General features: G+C 53.7%; 1 protein-coding gene and 1 long non-coding RNA gene across 3 annotated transcripts in view; one reads left to right on the top strand and one right to left on the bottom strand.

The window, feature by feature from the left end:
- The window catches only part of FUBP3 (far upstream element (FUSE) binding protein 3), a 55,060-nt gene extending 39,400 nt beyond the window's left edge, over nucleotides 1–15,660 (top strand). Inside the window, exons 10-19 of one of the 2 annotated variants that reach the window (XM_006754191.2) lie at nucleotides 101–203; nucleotides 1,418–1,518; nucleotides 4,014–4,155; nucleotides 7,580–7,740; nucleotides 8,512–8,585; nucleotides 8,865–8,945; nucleotides 9,148–9,224; nucleotides 12,252–12,323; nucleotides 13,322–13,449; nucleotides 14,364–15,660. In XM_006754191.2, the coding sequence (XP_006754254.1) occupies nucleotides 101–203; nucleotides 1,418–1,518; nucleotides 4,014–4,155; nucleotides 7,580–7,740; nucleotides 8,512–8,585; nucleotides 8,865–8,945; nucleotides 9,148–9,224; nucleotides 12,252–12,323; nucleotides 13,322–13,449; nucleotides 14,364–14,372 (948 nt within the window). In that variant the 3' untranslated portion in view covers nucleotides 14,373–15,660. The remainder of the gene's footprint in view (nucleotides 1–100; nucleotides 204–1,417; nucleotides 1,519–4,013; nucleotides 4,156–7,579; nucleotides 7,741–8,511; nucleotides 8,586–8,864; nucleotides 8,946–9,147; nucleotides 9,225–12,251; nucleotides 12,324–13,321; nucleotides 13,450–14,363) is intronic. The other variant, XM_006754192.2, reaches the window with a different exon arrangement.
- The window catches only part of LOC107184121, a 19,004-nt gene continuing 9,746 nt past the window's right edge, over nucleotides 9,234–18,491 (bottom strand). Inside the window, exons 2-3 of the long non-coding RNA XR_001514943.1 lie at nucleotides 11,588–11,592; nucleotides 9,234–9,602 (exon numbers count right to left, since the gene is read on the bottom strand). This is a non-coding gene — a long non-coding RNA (uncharacterized LOC107184121). The remainder of the gene's footprint in view (nucleotides 9,603–11,587; nucleotides 11,593–18,491) is intronic.

The raw sequence follows: 18,491 nt of genomic DNA, 5'->3' as shown, positions 1-18,491 counted from the left end.
TTCGAGGAATGCCCTGTAACACAAATCAAGTCACACACACGTCCATTGAGAACAGACAGGGTTGCCAAAAGCTCTGATGAGGCTCTTTCTCATTGCTCAGGTGTCTGTGCCTAGGTTTGCTGTCGGGATCGTCATAGGAAGAAATGGGGAGATGATCAAAAAGATCCAGAATGATGCTGGTGTGAGGATTCAGTTCAAACCAGGTTGGTTTTGATAGTTCCCAAAAATCCTTTCATTGCGGGGGAGAGGGGGTGCAGGAAGAAATTAACCAAAGAACTTACATGCATAGGTGCATAACCCATGGACACAGACAATAGTGAGGGGAAGGCCTGGGGGGGGGGGTAGAGGTCAGTGGGGGGACAAAGGGGACATCTGTAATACTTTCAACAATAAAGATAAATGTTTAAGAAATCCTTTAATTAGAAAACACCTCACAAACAGGACTTTGTAACCAGCCCATTTGTGTTCTTTTCTCCCTTTCTCTACCTCTGTTTCTTTTTCTCTTTTGCAACATTCTGTTACCAAATGCCCGGTTCTAGGGCTCTCCTCCAGGCCCTCATGTCTTTCTTTGGATTTGTCGGTTTGGTTACCCTTGTGCCTGAACACTCTGCACCCAGGTTTCCAGGGCTTCTCCCCCGCGGCCTCCCCCCCCCAGACTAATAAAATTGGGGAAAATAAACATAGCATTTCCAGTTTTAATTTTGCCAATTAAAAACTTCTAAAAAATCTGTTATTGGCCGAAACCGGTTTGGCTCAGTGGATAGAGCGTCGACCTGCGGACTGAAAGGTCCCGGGTTCGATTCCGGTCAAGGGCATGTACCTGAGTTGTGGGCACTTCCCCAGTGGGGGATGTGCAGGAGGCAGCTGATTGATGTTTCTCTCTCATCGATGTTTCTAACTCTCTATCTCTCTCTCTTCCTCTCTGTAAAAAATCAATAAAATATATTTTAAAAAAAAAAAAAAATCTGTTATTGTAATTTTATAAAATTAAAGATAAAACCATTAAAAAAGGGACATTTTGGAATAAAGAACAATTCTTTAAGTTTTGTAAGTTTATCTTTATAAGCAAACTTATCTACAGTGTCTTTATTTTCTTTATTTCTCTAAAGATGATAAAACCTGTTGATGGGCTAATTTTGGGAAAATACTGCTATAGCTCAACTGTATTTTCCTTGGGGTTTTTATGTTTGTTTTTTGTTTTGTTTTCTTCTTTAATGATATCTCCTTTAAATGCCTGTAATTGCGTAAGTATTGGCAGGGGCCATGTACAAAGGCGTAGTCATACACCTTTGAGGCCCTGAACCCAGTGCTGGGCCAGCCCCCTGGCACTGGGAGGAATACTGATGGCAAATCAGATTGACCTTCGTCTCTGTCTGAAGCTGGGCGTCCTAATCCCACCACTTGCCTTGTTCCACAGACGATGGAATTAGTCCAGAGAGAGCGGCACAGGTCATGGGACCCCCGGACCGATGTCAGCACGCAGCGCATGTCATCAACGAGCTGATTCTTACAGCCCAGGTGGGTCTGGCTGTGTGGGTTCGCCTCACTGGCCATAGGGGCAGGTGCCACACGGGGCTCTAGCCTTTGGGGCTCTGGGGCTGCGCCTTCCTGCTGGTTTGTGACTCTACTGCCTTGGTTGTCCCAGAAGTTAGGTTTTCTGACTAGTTAACTGGGGGAAATGCAGTGCAGACCCCAAGTTTCAAATAGCTGAGTACTTAATTTAAGACTATAAGCAAAGTATCACCTTAGCTTTAGAAAGCGCTTCAGGCCCACAGAGGCTTCAAGCTGTCTTCATGCCCTGGATTCCGGGCTCCTCATCTGGAAAGGGAGCGGCCTGTGTGCTGTTGTTAGCATCTCCTCCTGCCCCCCTTGCTAGTAGCCCTGGGAACTGCTGTAGCGGATGGTAGATTGGCATGTCCCCCAGGTGTGTAGGGCTGAGGAAGTTTGAGGATGATTGGAGCTGAAGAAAGCATGAGAAATTGTTGTCCAGCTCGGCCCTTGGCCACGGGACCTTGGATGAGGCTTTGAGCCTGTCTAGGCCAAGGATTCTCAGCAGCAAGCGGTTTCGCACCAGGTGGTCCCCCAGGTCACCTGGGAGTACAGGCGGGAGTAGCAAGTTTGTCAAATCTGCCAGGATCTGTAGAACCAAAATACCCAAGGCAGGGGTTTGGGTCTCGGCTGTAGCGAATCCCAGGCCATTCTTAGGATTAGACAAGTTGTAAAAAGAGTCACTAAGGGACCTCACATCCTTTTTACTAGTAAGAGGACGTGAGCCAGAACTGCAGAGGCTGTGAGATGAGGAGGAGGCAGTCTTGTCCACGAGACCCTGTGGCACACCCAGCAAATGGCTGTGTGTGTTTTAACTTAAGTCTCTAGATCACCTGTGTGTTTGTCCTGGGTCTCTCATAAAAGCAGAATGCAAGAAGAAAGCACTCCAGTGACCTCTGCTTTCTGCTGGTGTAGATTCTGGTTAAATGTTCAATCTTCTTGTAATTGATATGGGCAGGTTTTGCCAACACGTTTCTTCACCATATTGAACCTTTCAGCTTCTCCCTCCCATGAAAGGAGCTGGGCTTTCCCTCCAAGTTTAAAGGGTTAAATGCTGCTGCTCCAGAGGGGCCTGGGAGTGAGCTTCCTCTGTTAGGTGCCCGATGTGGGTTTTGCTCTCTGGAGAGGCGGGCGCGAGAATGAGTCAGAGACTTCTCCAGCCTCAACCATGCACAGCTTGGCTTGGTCCCTCCCTCCTCTGGGGAGTGGCTCAACCGGTTTTTCTTTTCTTTTAAATATATTTTTTATTGATTTCAGAGAGGGAGGGAGAGGGAGAGAAAGATAGAAACATCAATGATGAGAGAGAATCATCCATTGGCTGCCTCCTGCATGCTCCCTACTGGGGATCAACCCAGGCATGTGCCTTTGACTGGAATCGAACCCAGGACCCTGCAGTCCACAGGCCGACACTCTATCCACTCAAAATAAGACTGCTTATAGACAATGCACCTAGTTATCCAAGAGCTCTGATGGAGATGGACAATGCAATTAATGTTGTTTTCATGCCAGCTAACACAAAATCAATTCTGCAGCCATGGGTCAAAGAGTACTAGTAATTTTGACTTTCAAGTCATTATTTAAGAAATGCATTTTGTAAGGCTATAGCTGCCATAGGTAGTGATTCCTCTGATGGATCTGGGCAAAGTCAATTGAAAACCTTATGGAAAAGATTCACTTTTCTTTTAAATATATTTTTTATTGATTTCAGAGAGGGAGGGAGAGGGAGAGAAAGATAGAAACATCAATGATGAGAGAGAATCATCCATTGGCTGCCTCCTGCATGCTCCCTACTGGGGATCAACCCAGGCATGTGCCTTTGACTGGAATCGAACCCAGGACCCTGCAGTCCACAGGCCGACACTCTATCCACTGAGCCAAACCAGCTAGGGCCGGTTTTTCTTTAAAATCCTTTTATCCTTTTTGCTGGTTGGGTTGCAAGGTGTTCTGACTCATGTAGCAGTGTCTGAATAGTTCCTTACAGCAGTCTAGTCAGGGAAGGTCAGAAGTCATCCATTGTCACTCATGTGTCACTGCAAATGGCCGCAGCTCTTCAGCGTCTAGTATCTAGTTTCTGGTAGGCCCACCATGTGTTAGCCCCCGGGGAAGGGCAGCTTCATTGAAAAGAAAGTCACCTCTGACCCTGTAGATTAGGGCCCCGTAATGCAAACTCTAGGGAAAAGGGCACTGGGCTTCAGACCTAGGAGCTCATATCTGCCCTGTTTGTCAGGTCTGTGTGTGCTGTTTATGTCGCACATGCATTTATCGTCATGTGTGCTCCTTGAATACACCTGTGATTTGTGTTAATTCTGCTTTTAAAGAACCTTCACAATTTGAAATGTGGAATGATGCTCAGGCCCTGATTTGTGGCACTGATTACATCCTGTCACTGCACCTCCTCCCTGGGCATGAAAGTGGTGCTGGCGGCAGTGGCAGGAATCTTCACCTGAGCTCTGCTCCTCTCCCAGGAAAGGGATGGCTTCGGAGGCCTCGCAGTAGCCCGAGGACGAGGCCGTGGCCGTGGCGACTGGAGCATGGGAACCCCTGGCGGCATCCAGGAGATAACATACACGGTGCCCGCAGACAAGTGTGGCCTCGTCATAGGCAAAGGTGAGAGGCAGCTGCTGGCGTTTATGTTCCCTCTCCGCTAGTTAACCCGAGAGCACATGGGTCACATACCTCCAACGCAGGGCGTGGGGGCTGGCTGCCGCGCTTGCCTGAAGGCCTGTAGCATCAGCTGCCTTCTGCGGGGCCTGCTGTGTGCGGGCCTTCTCGTGAATGGGGCAGGGCGTGCGACAGATGATCCGTAGGCCCACGGCCTGATGAAGCAGCTTCGTTGTTGAAAAGGCTAAATGTTTGCCTTTGGATGTGTGTGGATCGACTGATCAGTAATGAACACGCCTCCAAGGAACTTAGAGGAACAGTTAAGATGATCTCCTCCAGCGAAGATGCTTTCTGAGGGGGTCACGTACTGGGTTTGGGTATTTGGCCTTTATTGTCACAACATGTGAAAATGGTTTTATCCTTTCAACGCTTTTACTACAACACCCTGCGGTGAAATAAAAATAGGTTTGTTAGTTGTTTCTAGGCATTTTAGAGAGCAGGGGGCGGGCCCATCGTGACTGGCCGGTGTGCTCCTTCCCACCTGTTAGTGAAAATCGCAGGAGGGAGCAGGCGGATTGCTAGGCTGTCAGGCTGGTTCATCGGGCTGGCCTTGCCTGGGAACCAAGGAAGGCCGCTGAGAGCAGGTCTGTGGCTCACCGGGCCCTTCCCCAGCCGCCAGCCTAGCTTCTCTCTGCTCCAGACAGTCTCTGTGCCAACAGGAGACTCGGATTTAGTGTTGGGTGTTGTGTTTGAGGAAATGATAGTCTTCTCCCAGAGTGTCTGCAGTTTCTGTGATCCCCAAGCATGTGGTCACTATGGGAGGGGTGCTAGTTTCCACGGAATGTGACTTGGAAATGTCTCCGCCAACAGAAAGTTGGGACCGAAGCGGCACATCTTCATGAGCTGGCGTGGGGTGGGCATCCCTCCTGCGCTGTCACTCACCTCCCAGAGTCTGCATGGGCCCTGCCCTGGCCCTGCCCCTAGGCAGTGTTTTGTGCTCTTTTCAAACCATGATCTCCTGTGTCTGAGATGCTCAGAAGTGGTAGGAACAATGGGGGCTTGTTTTCCTCTGTGGCGGGGTGTCCCTGCTGAGAAGTGCTTGGCAGATACTGTTAGCTGCCCAAGTGCGTGATAAGCCAGACGCCCCCAGCCCTACACCTGGCTGCCTGAGCGTCGTAGGTTGAGAGTCAGCTCTGGGTTTCTGGGCCTTGTGAAAACCGGTTTTACCAACGAGGTTCTCCTGTGAATGTGAGTCTCTAGAGCCGGGCTGCCTCCGCTGGGACAGTCCTCATAGTCGTGAGGCCTTGGTGTTCACAGGACAGCCTCTGTCAGCTCACCCACCAGTCATCCCAGTGACGCCCAGAGGACAGGGACAGCAGAGGACGCAGCCGTGGGTACCGTGGCCAGTGCTCCAGTTACAGCCCGGACAAGCCCAGGAAAAGTTTTGTTGGGGGTCGGGGGGCTTTCCATACCCACAGGGCTGGGTATGAGGTGCTCCTCCGCCTTGGGAAAGATGCATGGGGAGGAGGGGGAGAGCGGAGGGAGCCCCACTCAGTCGGGCCCTGCTCCCCCTGCGCCAGCCCTTGGGCAGACACTGCGCCTCCCCCCTCCCGGGGCCCCTGCTGGATTTCCATGATAAATACAGCAATAGTGACAGATAGTGTGGCCAGCCCTGCTCTTGTCACCAGGCCTTTTAGCAGGTTTGATTAATTGCTTTACGATCTCACAACCAGCCAGGGGGGCCACTGGTGGGTGGCTTCTGCCCCCCATCAGGTGGAAGAATGGAGCAGGCTGCTGAATGAGTCTACAGACAGCCACCGTGTGCCAAGCTGGTGACCTCATTTTGAAGGAAGATAAACTTAAATTAACTCCTTCCGGCCCCATGCAGTTTTGTGGGGCCTCCTCACCTTATTAGCATGCTCCCGAGGCCTCGGGAGAGGGGCTGTGGGTCCGCTGGGCTGCGTGCCCGCCGGATGGAGGGGCTGCAGGGTCTCTGGCTCAGGCAGACATGCGCGCCCTTTGTGCTCTGCGCACAGCCAGGCGGGGCCGGCACTGCCGTGGAAAGGTCTCCGCTGAGTCTCGGCTCTTCATTGCTCCGCAGAAGCGCTATTGCCGAGGAGCAGAGCTGCTCGCTCTTCACGATGCAAAGATCAGATTCCCCCCTGGGAGTGCGGGGCAGTAGGGACAGGCCCGGGACTTTCTGCGTCGGTCACTGCTGTCCCGACCCTTTCCTTAAACTGTCGCAGCTTTACGAAACCGTGTACACAGACTTTGGTCCGCGGCGCTCTTTCTCTAATTTGCTTTCACATGTAAAGCCCCCCCTGCCCAGGCTGATGTTGACCAAGGCTTGATCCGAATCCTCGGTTTCCTTCCCCTGTGTGAACGCCGCCAGCAGCGGCTGGACCCAGGCTCCAGCTTTGCTTCTTGACCCTGTAGAGTCCCTCGGAGGGGACAGCTGTCCGCTGCTCACTTCTTCCTGACAGGCTGTTCAGCCCAGGCCTCCCCTCAGTGCGGGTGGAGGCAGGCAGAGTGTTGAAGGGCTGTGGGCATGTTACAAGGAAATGGCACATGTCATGTGAGGTTAGAGTGTCACAGACTGGCCTTCAGTATTTGCTTTTGATCATTTGGGGCTCCCTGGTCCTGCACCCGATTTTCCACAGATTGTCTTTTTCCAATTTTGCAAAAACTCTACTAGGCGTTTTCCTTGTATTCTGGCTCCCCCCCAATTGAGCCGTGCTGGTCTGTAAGTTCTGTGAAATCTCAAAAGAAGAATCAAACCATTGTTACCCTGGTGGAGCTTTTGTTACACAAATTTCATTAAGAGACTGGGACTGTCACAGGTTTTTCAAAGAGTCCAACTAAATTTTCATTAGCCCAGCTCCACCCAGGCCTCTGTGACCCCCATCCTCTGGCTGCCTCTCTGTCTAGACCTGTCCCCGCCAGCCCCCATGGAGGAGGCAGGGACTTGAGAGTGACAGGATGAGATGGGATACTAAAGGCCCGAGCAGGCTTCGGGCATTGTTGGGGCCTGTGGCCGTCTGTTTGACCTGTGGAGGGAGGGAGAGCAGCAGTGCGGTGGCCCACGCAGGGCTGAAGGACCCCATTGTGCCATAGAGGAGCCGTCAGGTCGCCATTCTTGTGCTGAGAAGGATGGAGTGCCTTTTCCGGCAAGGCCTCTGGCTGGAGTGGGCACTGGGCACTGGCCTCTAGGGGCTGACCTCCATTGTGTGCAAATCCCTGGGCCTCTGGGAGGAGGGAGCCAGCAGGTGCAGGTCCCCTCGGTGTGGTGTCCGCAGAAAAGGACCAGCTTCGCAGCCTGAGCCTGGTGTGAGGAGGCAGGTGCAGAAACCCCGTCCTTGTCTTCTGGAGCGGAGCCCGCACAGCGTTGGGGCGGCTACTCATCCTCCGTCTCGTGTCCTCCTGTCCACAGGGGGTGAGAACATCAAAAGCATAAACCAGCAGTCAGGAGCACACGTGGAGCTGCAGCGCAACCCCCCTCCCAACACCGACCCCAACCTGCGAATATTCACCATCAGGGGGATTCCTCAGCAGATCGAGGTGGCCAGACATCTCATAGATGAGAAAGTTGGCGTACGTACAAGGCCCTTTCCCCACCGGGCTTACTAATAGCTGGATTTTCTGGTGGATGTCCAAGGTACCTGTTTTTCCCCAGAACCTTGTACTTACTGAACCTTTTCATCCTCGCATCACGTGAGGGCCCCTCCTCTCACTTTGCCGAGGGGGAAGGTCGGGGTCCAGGGATCCCAGGGCCAGGCCCAGGCGATGAAGGAAGCCTCTGGCAGGACTCACCAAGGCCACCCACCAGCTCAGGCCCCAGAGCCGTGTCCCCTGCAGGCTTAGATGAGCAGCTGGCAGCACCCTCCCCCCTGCCCCCCCTCCCCGGTACTGCCCCGGGCACTGCCGTGGCCCAGCCCTGCAGACAGCGCTCATTGACTCTGGCTTTAGTTTCAGGCACCTCAAAGCAGATAAAGAAAGAAAGGGAGTGTTGATGGAGGACAGAGGGCCACTGCTCACCTCAGAGGGGACGTAGAAGGGCAGACAGAGCCGTGGGCAGCCTAATTGACGGAGAGTCAAGCAGGTTGGTCCCTCCCCCAGGGTGACATGGCAGGGCAAATGTGGTGGTACCAGCAGTGGCTGTGGTGGTTTTGGTCACTCAGGGGACAGAAGCCATTTCTGGAAATCAAGTTCACTGTGGGGAAGGAAGGCTAGTGTGAGTGCCATAGGCTGTCTTTCCTTCACTTGGCTCTGTCTCCCCAAAAGCTGTGGTCTGCCTTGGGGGGCCTGGGCAGAGGGCAGAGATGCCCCCAGCAGGAAGTGAGCGTTCCCTCTGTGCCATGACAGGGCACCAGTCTGGGAGCACCTGGAACCTACGGACAGAGCCCCTTCAGCCAGCCCCCTGCCGCACCTCATCAAAAGTAAGTCTCTAACGTCCCCCCCCCCCACTGCAAGCTCCCTCCCTGCCTCCCAACAGGCCCTCCTTTCCAGCTGCTGGTAGGGCACGTCCTGTGGGCAGGGCTCCTCCCACCTCTTACCAGTGGTCCCTCCGGCCCGTCTGTAGCTCACTGATCAGTGCTGGGATGAGGGCCTCCCAGGGGCAGCATCCCCGAGGAGCACTCACCATCCTGGGACTGAGGGGAGGTTTTTGCAAAAGTCTTTCTGTTCGCCCTTTAACTTCGTTTTTCACTTTCTCTCAGCACCTTTCCTCCACGGAGCTCAGGGTGCTTCCCAAACATTGCTGCTAAAGTGAACGGAAACCCGCACAGCACCCCTGTGAGGTGGGTGGCCTGCTCCTACTCGTCCGTGTAGTTCTCAGTCAGGACTGGGGTTGTGGTCACCTGGCCACTGCTGGGGGGACCACTGTGCTTGCCTGGGTGGAAGGGTGAGTGACAAAGAGACAGCGGGATTACGGGGGGTGGACCCCGGTGCGGAGAGGGGTGTGACTGCACTAGAAAAGGTGACTGTCTTTGTCCTCTGCAGTGGGCCTCCGGCCTTCCTGACCCAGGGCTGGGGCAGCACCTACCAGGCATGGCAGCAGCCCGCACAGCAAGTCCCAAGTAAGTTTCTCCAGAGGAGGTGGGCCTGGGCACCCCCCGCCCCCATGGGAGGCTCGAAGGGGATGGGGATGGGCCTGAAATTCTCTCCTTCCAGCTCTGCCCACAGGCCAGGATGCCCCTCCCGGGATGGCAGGGAGCCTCCTGAGGCCTCAGGAGCTGTCGGCAGAGGAGGCTTCTGTGCAGGTGGCACTGGCCTCCAGCCGGGCAGGGGCAGAGGGGGCTGGCCCACCTTCTCAGACCTTTCTTCCTATCCACTCTGTCCTCAGAGCTCTGGGTCGGAAAGCCTGTGGCCATGGGCGTGGTTTGCCGAGCCCCTCGGTTCCTCCTGCCTGCGCTCTGCCTCTCCCTCTGCATTCTAAGCAGCCCCTGCTTGCTGGGCTCTCCCCTCCCTGGGCCGCAAGGTGACCATCTCCCTCTTTCCAGCACCGCCTCAGGGGCTCTCCATCTCCTGGGCGTTTGGGAAAGCACACATGAGAGAGCTCTGCGTGGTGGCACCTGGGAGAGAGTTGACTGGAAGAGAGGGGTTCTGTGGGGATCAGTCCGGCCCCACTCCCGGTTAGGAGTCATTCTTACGTTTTATGGCTGGGGGAGCCCATCCCGCATAGGCTGCAAAACAGAACACAAACCGGACCTTGGGTCTCTCTGACCCTCCCAAGCCGGACTGTGTGGAAGGCAGTCTCCAGTGTATCTGCGCGTGTCCCCCCTGCACGCCTGGCTGCAGGACCGAGCCTGGGCCTGGTGTGCCCCTTCCCCTGGAGCAGAGGGCTGCCTGATAGCGCTGCCCCAGGCCCTGGCCATGGTCACAGTGAGATGACACCACGGGGTCTGGAGGCCCGTGCTGTGCAGCCTCGGGCACATCCCCCTTTTCTGAGCTCCAGTCTCGTGGTCTGAAATGATGGGTTTGGATTTGATTTCTAAAGTAACAGCAAGCTCTGAAATTGCACAGTGGCATTTTTTTCTCTTCTTCTGCAGTGTTTTCTTATGAAACATATTAAGTATACAGAAGGTTTTAAAGAACTTCAACATGAACACCTAACACTACCTAGCCCTGTGGTCGGCAAACCGTGGTTCGTGAGCCTCATGCGGCTCTTTGGCCCCTTGAGTGTGGCTCTTCCACAAAATACCGGCTCTTCCACAAAATACCCGCTCATCCACAAAATACTGACTTCTGCGCATGGGCCACGAAGTTTCAATCGCACTGTATGTGTGCGCCCGCACGTGGTATTTTGTGGAAGAGCCACACTCAAGGGGCCAAAGAGCTGCATGTGGCTCTCGAGCCGCGGTTTGCTGACCACTGACCTAGACCCTACCATTCCTGTTGCACTGGACTCACTTCACCCTGGAGCTGGTCTGTTGTGTTTCCTCCTGTTCTGACCATTGGAGGGCGACCCCAAGATGTGAGGTGATCTGGGGTGGCCTCACATTTGTCCCATTGTCCAGGGCAGGATGGGAAAATGTGTTTACACTGAAGCCCAAGGGAACATGTCCTTCTGCCCAGGGGACATCAGCCATGGGGCTGTGGTTCTGCAGAGGCCGGACTGCTGCTTGCCCGTGCCCAGGCAGGCCCGGAGGAGTAGGGAGGAGCATCGGGAGGAGGAAGAAGACAGGGCGATGCCTGGTTTCTTCCTCTCTGCAGCAGCCTGCATCTTTTTTCTTTTTTCTTTGTTTTAATTTATTTTATTGATGTCAGAGAGGAAGGGAGAGAGGGAGAGAGATAGAAACATCAATGATGAGAATCATTAACCGGCTGCCTCCTGCACACCCCTCCACTGGGGATGGAGCCCATAGCCTGGGCATGTGCCCTGACTGGGAATTGAACCATGACCTCCTGTCCACAGGTTGACGCTCAACCACTGAGTCACGCCGGCCTGTAACTTGTGTTGAGTTTTGTTGCTTTACTCGGAGGGTTTAGGAATTGAGAGTTGGTGTTGGTCAGTGAAATCTGTTTGAAAGAAAAACCCTGCTTGTCCACATTCCTCACGCCTAGCCTTCCCCCAACCAGGTCCTTTACTCCTAGTGTCCTGGTCTGAGTGTCTTCCTGCCCTGGTGGGAGGGGGGCTTCTCCCCTCTCTTACCCTCCCCCCTCTTTTCTGTCCCCCGCCCACACCCAGGCCGCAGGCCCCTTTGTCCTCAGTGAGTTCACTAGCAGGAGGGATGCTGTGAGGTGGCTGCTGGCAGCCCTCTGTGCTGCTGCAGACTCTGCTCCCTGCAGACAGCGCGAGGCCTTAGGGAGACACGCAGCCAGCCTGGCCTCGGCACAGAGATCCCAACTAACAGCCACTGGGCCAGGGCTTGCCAAGTTCATTGTATGCTCTTGGTGCGCCTGGGCAGGCATATCTACTCTGCCCCTAGCCCGTCTTCACTGCCCCTGCTGCATAGAGAAGGCACCGGCTTGTGTGCGGAGGAGGGAGGAGGGCGGGAGCGCGCCCACACATCCTCTCTCCTGCTCCTGCCCCTAAGGCAAAAGGCTGGCCCGTGTCGGATGCATGTTGTGGCCACAGCCCCTTGCTTTGTGGACCTCATCTTTGTCATCGCCGTGAGCCCAGTGTCCGGACAGTTTCCCGAGGGTTTGCTCTGCGGCTCTGCTTGCAGAGGCGCCGCCCGCGGTCTTGGAGCAGAAGGCTCAGCTCAGGTGGGGAGAGTGCTCGGCGCCATTTGGACTCTGTCCCACTGAAGCCCCTTCCGGAAGCTTAGACAACAGTCATTCTGGCCCCCAGGCTCGGCTCACCACAGCACCCGTCTGAAGGGGGTGGAGTGTTCCCGGTGGTCGCCCTGGAGGGGCATCGGGCTGCCCACGCCCAGCCTCACGGGGATCTTAGTTGCACACACACACGTGGGGCCTGAGCACAGGCCCTCTTGGGTGTTGACAGATCTCCTCCACCGCCATCTGCTGCCACCTTCTTCCCAGGCCACAGGGCCCGGAGCAGCTGTAGAGCGGTGTGTGGCGCAGGGGCGAGCGAGCCGGCGCAGAGCAGGGCCTGGAGCCGCCAGGCTGGGGACCTGACTGTTTTTGTGTTCTCCGCACAGGCCAGCAGAGCCAGCCGCAAAGCAGCCAGCCCGACTACAGCAAGGCCTGGGAAGACTATTACAAAAAACAGAGTGAGTGCAATGGCCGTCCCAACACCCAGGTCCCCTGCCAGAGCCCCTCGCCTGTAGCCTTCACTGCGCAGGGTTCCCGGCCCCGTCTGGCCCTCTGCGTCTCACGGAGGAGACATGGTGTAGCCATTTGCTTTCCCCTCCGCCATTTTTCTCCCCCTTCTCAACTCCAAAGGGCGTGGCACCTCCACTGGGGAACCCGGGACCGCTGTCCTGATCCCCTTAGAGCTGCGTGGCCAGGACGCAGACCAGCCGTCTCTTGTTCCCTGGCTGTCTTGCCGTCGCCTGGCTCTTTCTGGCTCTGTCAGGGCAGGTGAAGAGAAGAGAATGGTGGGACTCGGGAGAGGGAGCCTACAGTTGGAGTGGGTGGTGAGATGTTTGATTTTCTTAAGACACTAAACCAGTCTTTTAAAAAAGAGGAGGGGAAAAACCAGCAACCAAAAACCCCAGCGAAAAATTTCAAACGAGTCCTCAGTCATCCGTGGGTCTCCCACAGCTGCCGAGCAGGTGGCCGGGCACTGGGGGAGGGCTGTGTCGTGTGGCTGCATCTGAAGGGTTACTGGCTGGTTGGAAGAGCTCAGGTCAAAGGCCATCAAAGAAACAGTCACCTGGTGGTGGAGTCATCTCTGGGCCAGGGAGGCCATCGTCACTGGAGGTACCGGGTGAAAGTCCACGTGCCCGTCTCCCCCACACCTCCCAAATCCAGGCTCCCAGACGCAGGGGCCAGGCACCCCTTCTCCCTGTCCCTCTCCCTGGGCGCCTACGAGTCAGGTGACCTATGCAGAGAATGTGATTCTGAAGAGACAGCGGGGAAAGCCTCGCAGGGGTGGAGCAGGAGGGCAGGGAAAAGCTAACCGTGTTTTTGCAGCCAGCACTCGGGCCCCGCCTCACGGACATCAGTGGCACTAGTTCCGATGCCCAGGTCTTCAGGAAGCGTCTCCAAGCGTCCGCACGTCCCCTAGCACGTCCCGCCTGACGAGCTGTGTCCCTCTGTCCCTCAGGTCACGCTGCCAGCGCCGCTCCTCAGGCCAGCTCCCCGCCGGACTACACCATGGCCTGGGCCGAGTATTACAGACAGCAGGTTGCTTTCTACGGCCAGACGTTAGGGCAAGCTCAGGCCCACAGCCAGGTGTGTAGCCAGTGCTGGCACTGCCGGGACCTCCCAGACCAGCTGGGGGGGGGGGGGGGGGGCGCGGCGTACAGGCCCAGTGCTGCTCAGCATGGCCGCCATCTGCTCAGAGCCCAGCGGCCCGCCCGGCCCCTTCTTGCCCCAGAGAGAGTAAGTGTGGGCCAAGTGGGAGAGGAATGGGTTGGGCAGACCCTCAAGACAGTACCTGATCCTCTCTCAGATCCAGGCCCCAGACCACAGCGCTGAGTGGCCTCAGTTTCCCCAACTGTGAATGAGAGCGCCGGGCTTGGATGATTCTGGGCAAGCTTGGCACTGCAAGCAGGGACTGGAGCTCACGCCCACTGCTGTTCTTGGGGGGCGGGGCAGGGCCAGGCCACACCCTCGGAAGGCTGGGCGGGGCAGAGCGCCAGCTCTTCGCCTGCACAGAAAGCTGGAGGGCTCCGTCCAGTCAGAGGCCAAAAACGGATTTCTTACTGACGGAGGGAAGAGGGCCAGGAGCTCCCGCAGGGCGTGTTTCAGGTCACCTGATGCCGCTCAGGTCCCCATGGGCGGCGTGGCAGCTACCAGAAGGCCGGGCCTAAAGCTGACTGGCCATCTCACTACCAAATTGGCCCTTTTGTGCCTGGCACAGTGGGAACAGGTGTCCAGGCTGGTGGGTAACCAAGAAGTATCGCGAGCTCACTCCGCCCTCCCCTTCCCAGTGTCCCCCACAGAGAGATGCCCGGGACCTCCTTCAAGGGAGGTTCTGTCTGAGCCAGAGACCCTGCGGGGAGGCAGGGAGGTGCTGAGACACGGGCTGCTTCCTGTGTGTCAGCACCTGCGATGGAGCCGAGGAGAGGGGGTGACCTGCCACCTCCCGCCAGCAAGCCCATGAGCGCTGGCCACAGGCTGACCTCTCTCCCTTCCTTCCACAGGAGCAGTAGGACAGCGACCTGTGACCCCTCCCCGGAATCATTGTGAGCGAAAGCCTATTTGTAACAGAGGTTTTTAGATTTTCAAACCTTTTGATGAAGAACCTTTGTTCTGTGAAACACTATATTTAGATTAACAGAATTTTTCTAAAAATCGGGAAATTAGTTACTAAAGACTGTTGATTATTCTTGTTTCAGTACTTTCGTTACTTCAAATGTGGAAGCTCTGGGATTTTTTTTGGAGCAATATCTGCAAATCCAGGCACCAGAATGTGCCTCATAGCAGTGACATTTCAACTGGTGTGTTTTTGTTCGTTTTGTTTTGTTTCGTGTCTTTTTATTTACAGTTGTTTCTGTTGCAACAGAAAGTGGCTTGGAAGTCTTAGGAGGTGTGTAACAAATTATTTTTAAAAAATTTTAAACAGTATTTAAATGTGTAAATTCATTAAATGTTTTACTTCTAATTTCTTGTATCTTGGCTGTCTGGTTTTGCATTTTTTTAAAAACTGAACTATTCTGTATTGTAATTATGTGAATTCTGAATTGAGACAGAGAATTGTATTGCTGTCCAAAGGGATCGGGAAGGGCATTTTTAGGGTTTGTATAATTTCTAGAGTTCTAAAGGGTAATATAAAAGTGTTTTCATGTGTCTAGCAGTCTTTTTTTTTCATGTCTCATTACCAGTTGCAACTGTGTATCTAAGACCTCCAAGCTTGTTTTAAAAACAAAACAAAAAACCTTTCTCTATTCTCTCAGAAATATAAATCCTGTTATTTTTAATATTAAGAGGAAGTTGATATAACTTTTAACGAACACTGTGGTACATTAAACCGCATAAAAATGTAGTAACTATTTTTTAATTCTGAGCATTTTTTGCTTTTTGCTTTTAAATATTTTTTAATATTTGTCAAATTAACTAGATGAATAAATAAATCTAGTATTAACCACAATATGAATTAAATGATTTTGATTTAATAAAAGGGATGTTATGATTTCCAGTAGTGTGTCTTGTACAGATAACATGTATTTTTAAAGGAAAGAAAAACGGAATTAAAGCTATTTTTTCTTGCATTTTTAATTCACCTGAGGGACATTCCGTTTGAAATGTACTGAAGTTAACCTTTCGGTTTTTTCTCTTTATTTTCTTTTTAATGCTTGAAATGTCTAACTATTAAAAATAAATATTTGGAGAATGTTATGCATGTTTTTAAAAAGAAAAGTGTTCTTTTTATTTGACTGACAATTCATTTTACACTCTATGTAATAAAATTTCCACAAGACATCTTGTGGGTGAAATATTTTGAGTCTGTTTGCCTTCCATTCTCTTGTCCCACCCTCCACTCTCTGCCGCTGCCTGCTGAAATCAAAGCAAGAATTCATAGCCGATCCCCTTGCTCTACGTCAGCCCCACTTGGTGCACAACCTAGATTCCCAGCTACTTCCTTCGTTAAGCTCCTTCTAATGGTTTTGTAGAATTTGACAGTTTGCCTTGAGTGCGTGGGTCACCGTCAGTCCCTCCTCTTGCTTACCTGTCACATCTGAACATCTCTGGCCGTGGGTGCAACACAGAAATCAATCGCGGCTCCTCCCAGAGGCGCTGTCACTGGGCGTGCAGCTGGAAGATTCATTTAAGGGAGTCTCGGTAAGAGGCGTGGTCAGCTCTGCCGCTGCGTAAGCACACTTTCCAGTAACTGAGTCAGCACGCGCCCCTCACCCCTCAGCACGCTCCCCCGGCACCCCTCAGCACGCTCCCCCGGCACCCCTCAGAGCGCTCCCCCAGCACCCCTCAGAGCGCTCCCCCGGCACCCCTGAGAAACGGGCTGCTCGCTTGGGCAGTTCATGCACTAAAATTGGAACGAGAAATACGGAGATTAGCATGGCCCCTGCACCAGGGTGTCATGCAGACGCATGAAGTGTTTCCTATTTGAAAAGTAAATAAATTAGACCCTGTCCGGTTTGGCTCAGTGGATAGAGCGTCGGCCTATGGACTAAAGGGTCCCGGGTTCAATTCCAGTCAAGGGCATGTACTTTGGTTGCGGGCACATCCCCAGTGGGGGGTGTGCAGGAGGCCGCTGATCAATGTTTCTCTCTCATCAATGTTTCAAACTCTCTATCCCTCTCCCTTCCTCTCTGTAAAAAATCAATAAAATATATTAAAAAAAATAAAAAGTAAATAAATTAGGACCAAACTGGTCTTGGCCTGGTGGGTTGGCTGCTGCCTTCCATGGTGGCCAGGTACCTGCTTTGGCTGCAGCTGCCTGCGACCCACCCTCCCTGCCCCACCGCTCGGCCTCTGGCTGTGCCCTGGGTGGCATTTGTTCTCCGCCCTGGCCTGCTGCGGGCCACGGTGCTGGGAGAGCTGGGAAGGTGCTCATGCTGTTTTTTCAATAAGGAAACAAAAAGGGGGTGTCCTTACCCATGGTTTAAATTCTAGAGGGGCCTGCGGTTTCAGGACACATTATGACAATGTGGGCCCTGGACTAGGATACTGAGAAATAAAGATCGGCCTTCAGCTCTCTTTTCCCTCCTTCCTTCCCTGTTGATGGAAGCAACTGGCTTTGGACCCAGCTCCCTGCTTTAATATTTGAACACGCCTGCCTCTGCCGCTGGCTGCATGCGTGCGTCATCCCTTCATTTAGATGCGCTCGTGTGGGTCCTCCTTATGGCTCATACTCCTGTGTGTTTCCAATTCTGGTTCTTTTTCTTTTCTTGACCCCAAGCTCTAAGAGGAGGGGGGAAAGCATCTGTGGCTCCTTTAGGCCCAAAAGGGGTGTGGAGAGCAGCCCATCTGCAGCCATTCTGAGGCCTGTGAGAGCCGGAAAACAAAAAGGAGATAGGGCGTCTTTAACTACACCTCTAGAGAATCGAGTTTGACGTTGAGAAATTGAATAGTAAAAGCCACTTGAGAAGAAGGAGGGGGTTGAGCCAGAGGAGGGCATAAACGCTGATGATGGGGGTGGGAATTAGGGAGAGGGCATTACAGAGAAGACTTCCTTCTAATTCATCTTCCAAGCTCTGTGCCAAAACAGCATTTGGCATGGTTCTCAGGGAGCGATTGTGTGATAATGAACCCTAAGGTGTCCCTTAATTGAAGACTGAGCATTGCGGTTTGTGCCAAGAGTCATAAATGGCGCAGGCTTGCGGGAGGATGCATTTTCTTAAATGTATCGGTAAGTACAGATTAGCGCTTGTCCCTAGTGAGATGCCCATACTATAAATTATGGAGATCTCTCTCTCTCTCTCTCTGATGCAACCTTTTATTGAGGGGGAAGGCGGGGTGTAATACAGCAGGAGGCAGGGGGGGAAAGTTTGCAAGCGTATGAAATTCGGCCTCATTAACATGGCGCCCACGGAAGATGGTTTTCATCAGCAGTCTGGTGTCCTGGAAGGCTAAAGTGCTTGAAATGTACCAAGTTCAGCGATTGTGTTCCATTAGGAAAGCTGCATGGTCATCACGGGAAGGACAGTCTGGTGTTTGGGAGGCAGGGGGCGGGGCAGGTGCCCAGTCTGTCTTCCGAGTTCTTGCCCCACCTCCCACGCTCCACCGCACATGCACACTTGGTCACTGCCAGCTGCCCAAGTTCACTAGTCCAGGGCCCAGCTGTGCCGTTTCAAACCCACTCAAGAGTTGGGCCAGGGGTAGGGGGTTTTCTAGCCAATGTGCCTCCATCAGTACCCCCTGGCCTATCACGAGATAGGAGGCACTTGTCCCTGTCAAATGGTGACCATCCATGATGTCCTACAGCCCCATGGTAGGATTGGCTGGGGCACAGATGGCACATTGCAGGGCCCGGTCCAAGAGGGCATGGGGACACCATGGACTCCGCTTCCAGCTGGCTCCGGCGTGCAGCTTCCTGAGCCCCACTCTGGCCCACGAGGGCCCAGCTGGGGTTTGGTAAGAGGGGCTAATGCAAATGGTCCTGACAGACTCTTAGAGATTAATGGCCAGAAAGTGACACTCAATTCCGCAGAGTGCTGGCCCCGGGTCTGCGTCGCGTGTGGGGTGGGAAGGGAAGGGAAAAGGAACCACTGAGACAATGGGAGTCCTTGCGGGCCTCGGTGAGGAAGCATCTACCAGGGGCGTTCTGGCCCTTTCCAGGCCTCTCCTTTGACTGGGGGGGGGGGGGGGCG

This window comes from Myotis davidii, unplaced genomic scaffold, assembly GCF_000327345.1.
Source record: "Myotis davidii unplaced genomic scaffold, ASM32734v1 scaffold651, whole genome shotgun sequence".
NCBI lineage: Eukaryota > Metazoa > Chordata > Mammalia > Chiroptera > Vespertilionidae > Myotis > Myotis davidii.
The sequence above is the reverse complement of the archived record's forward strand: the minus strand, read 5'-3'. Positions and strand labels throughout refer to the sequence as shown.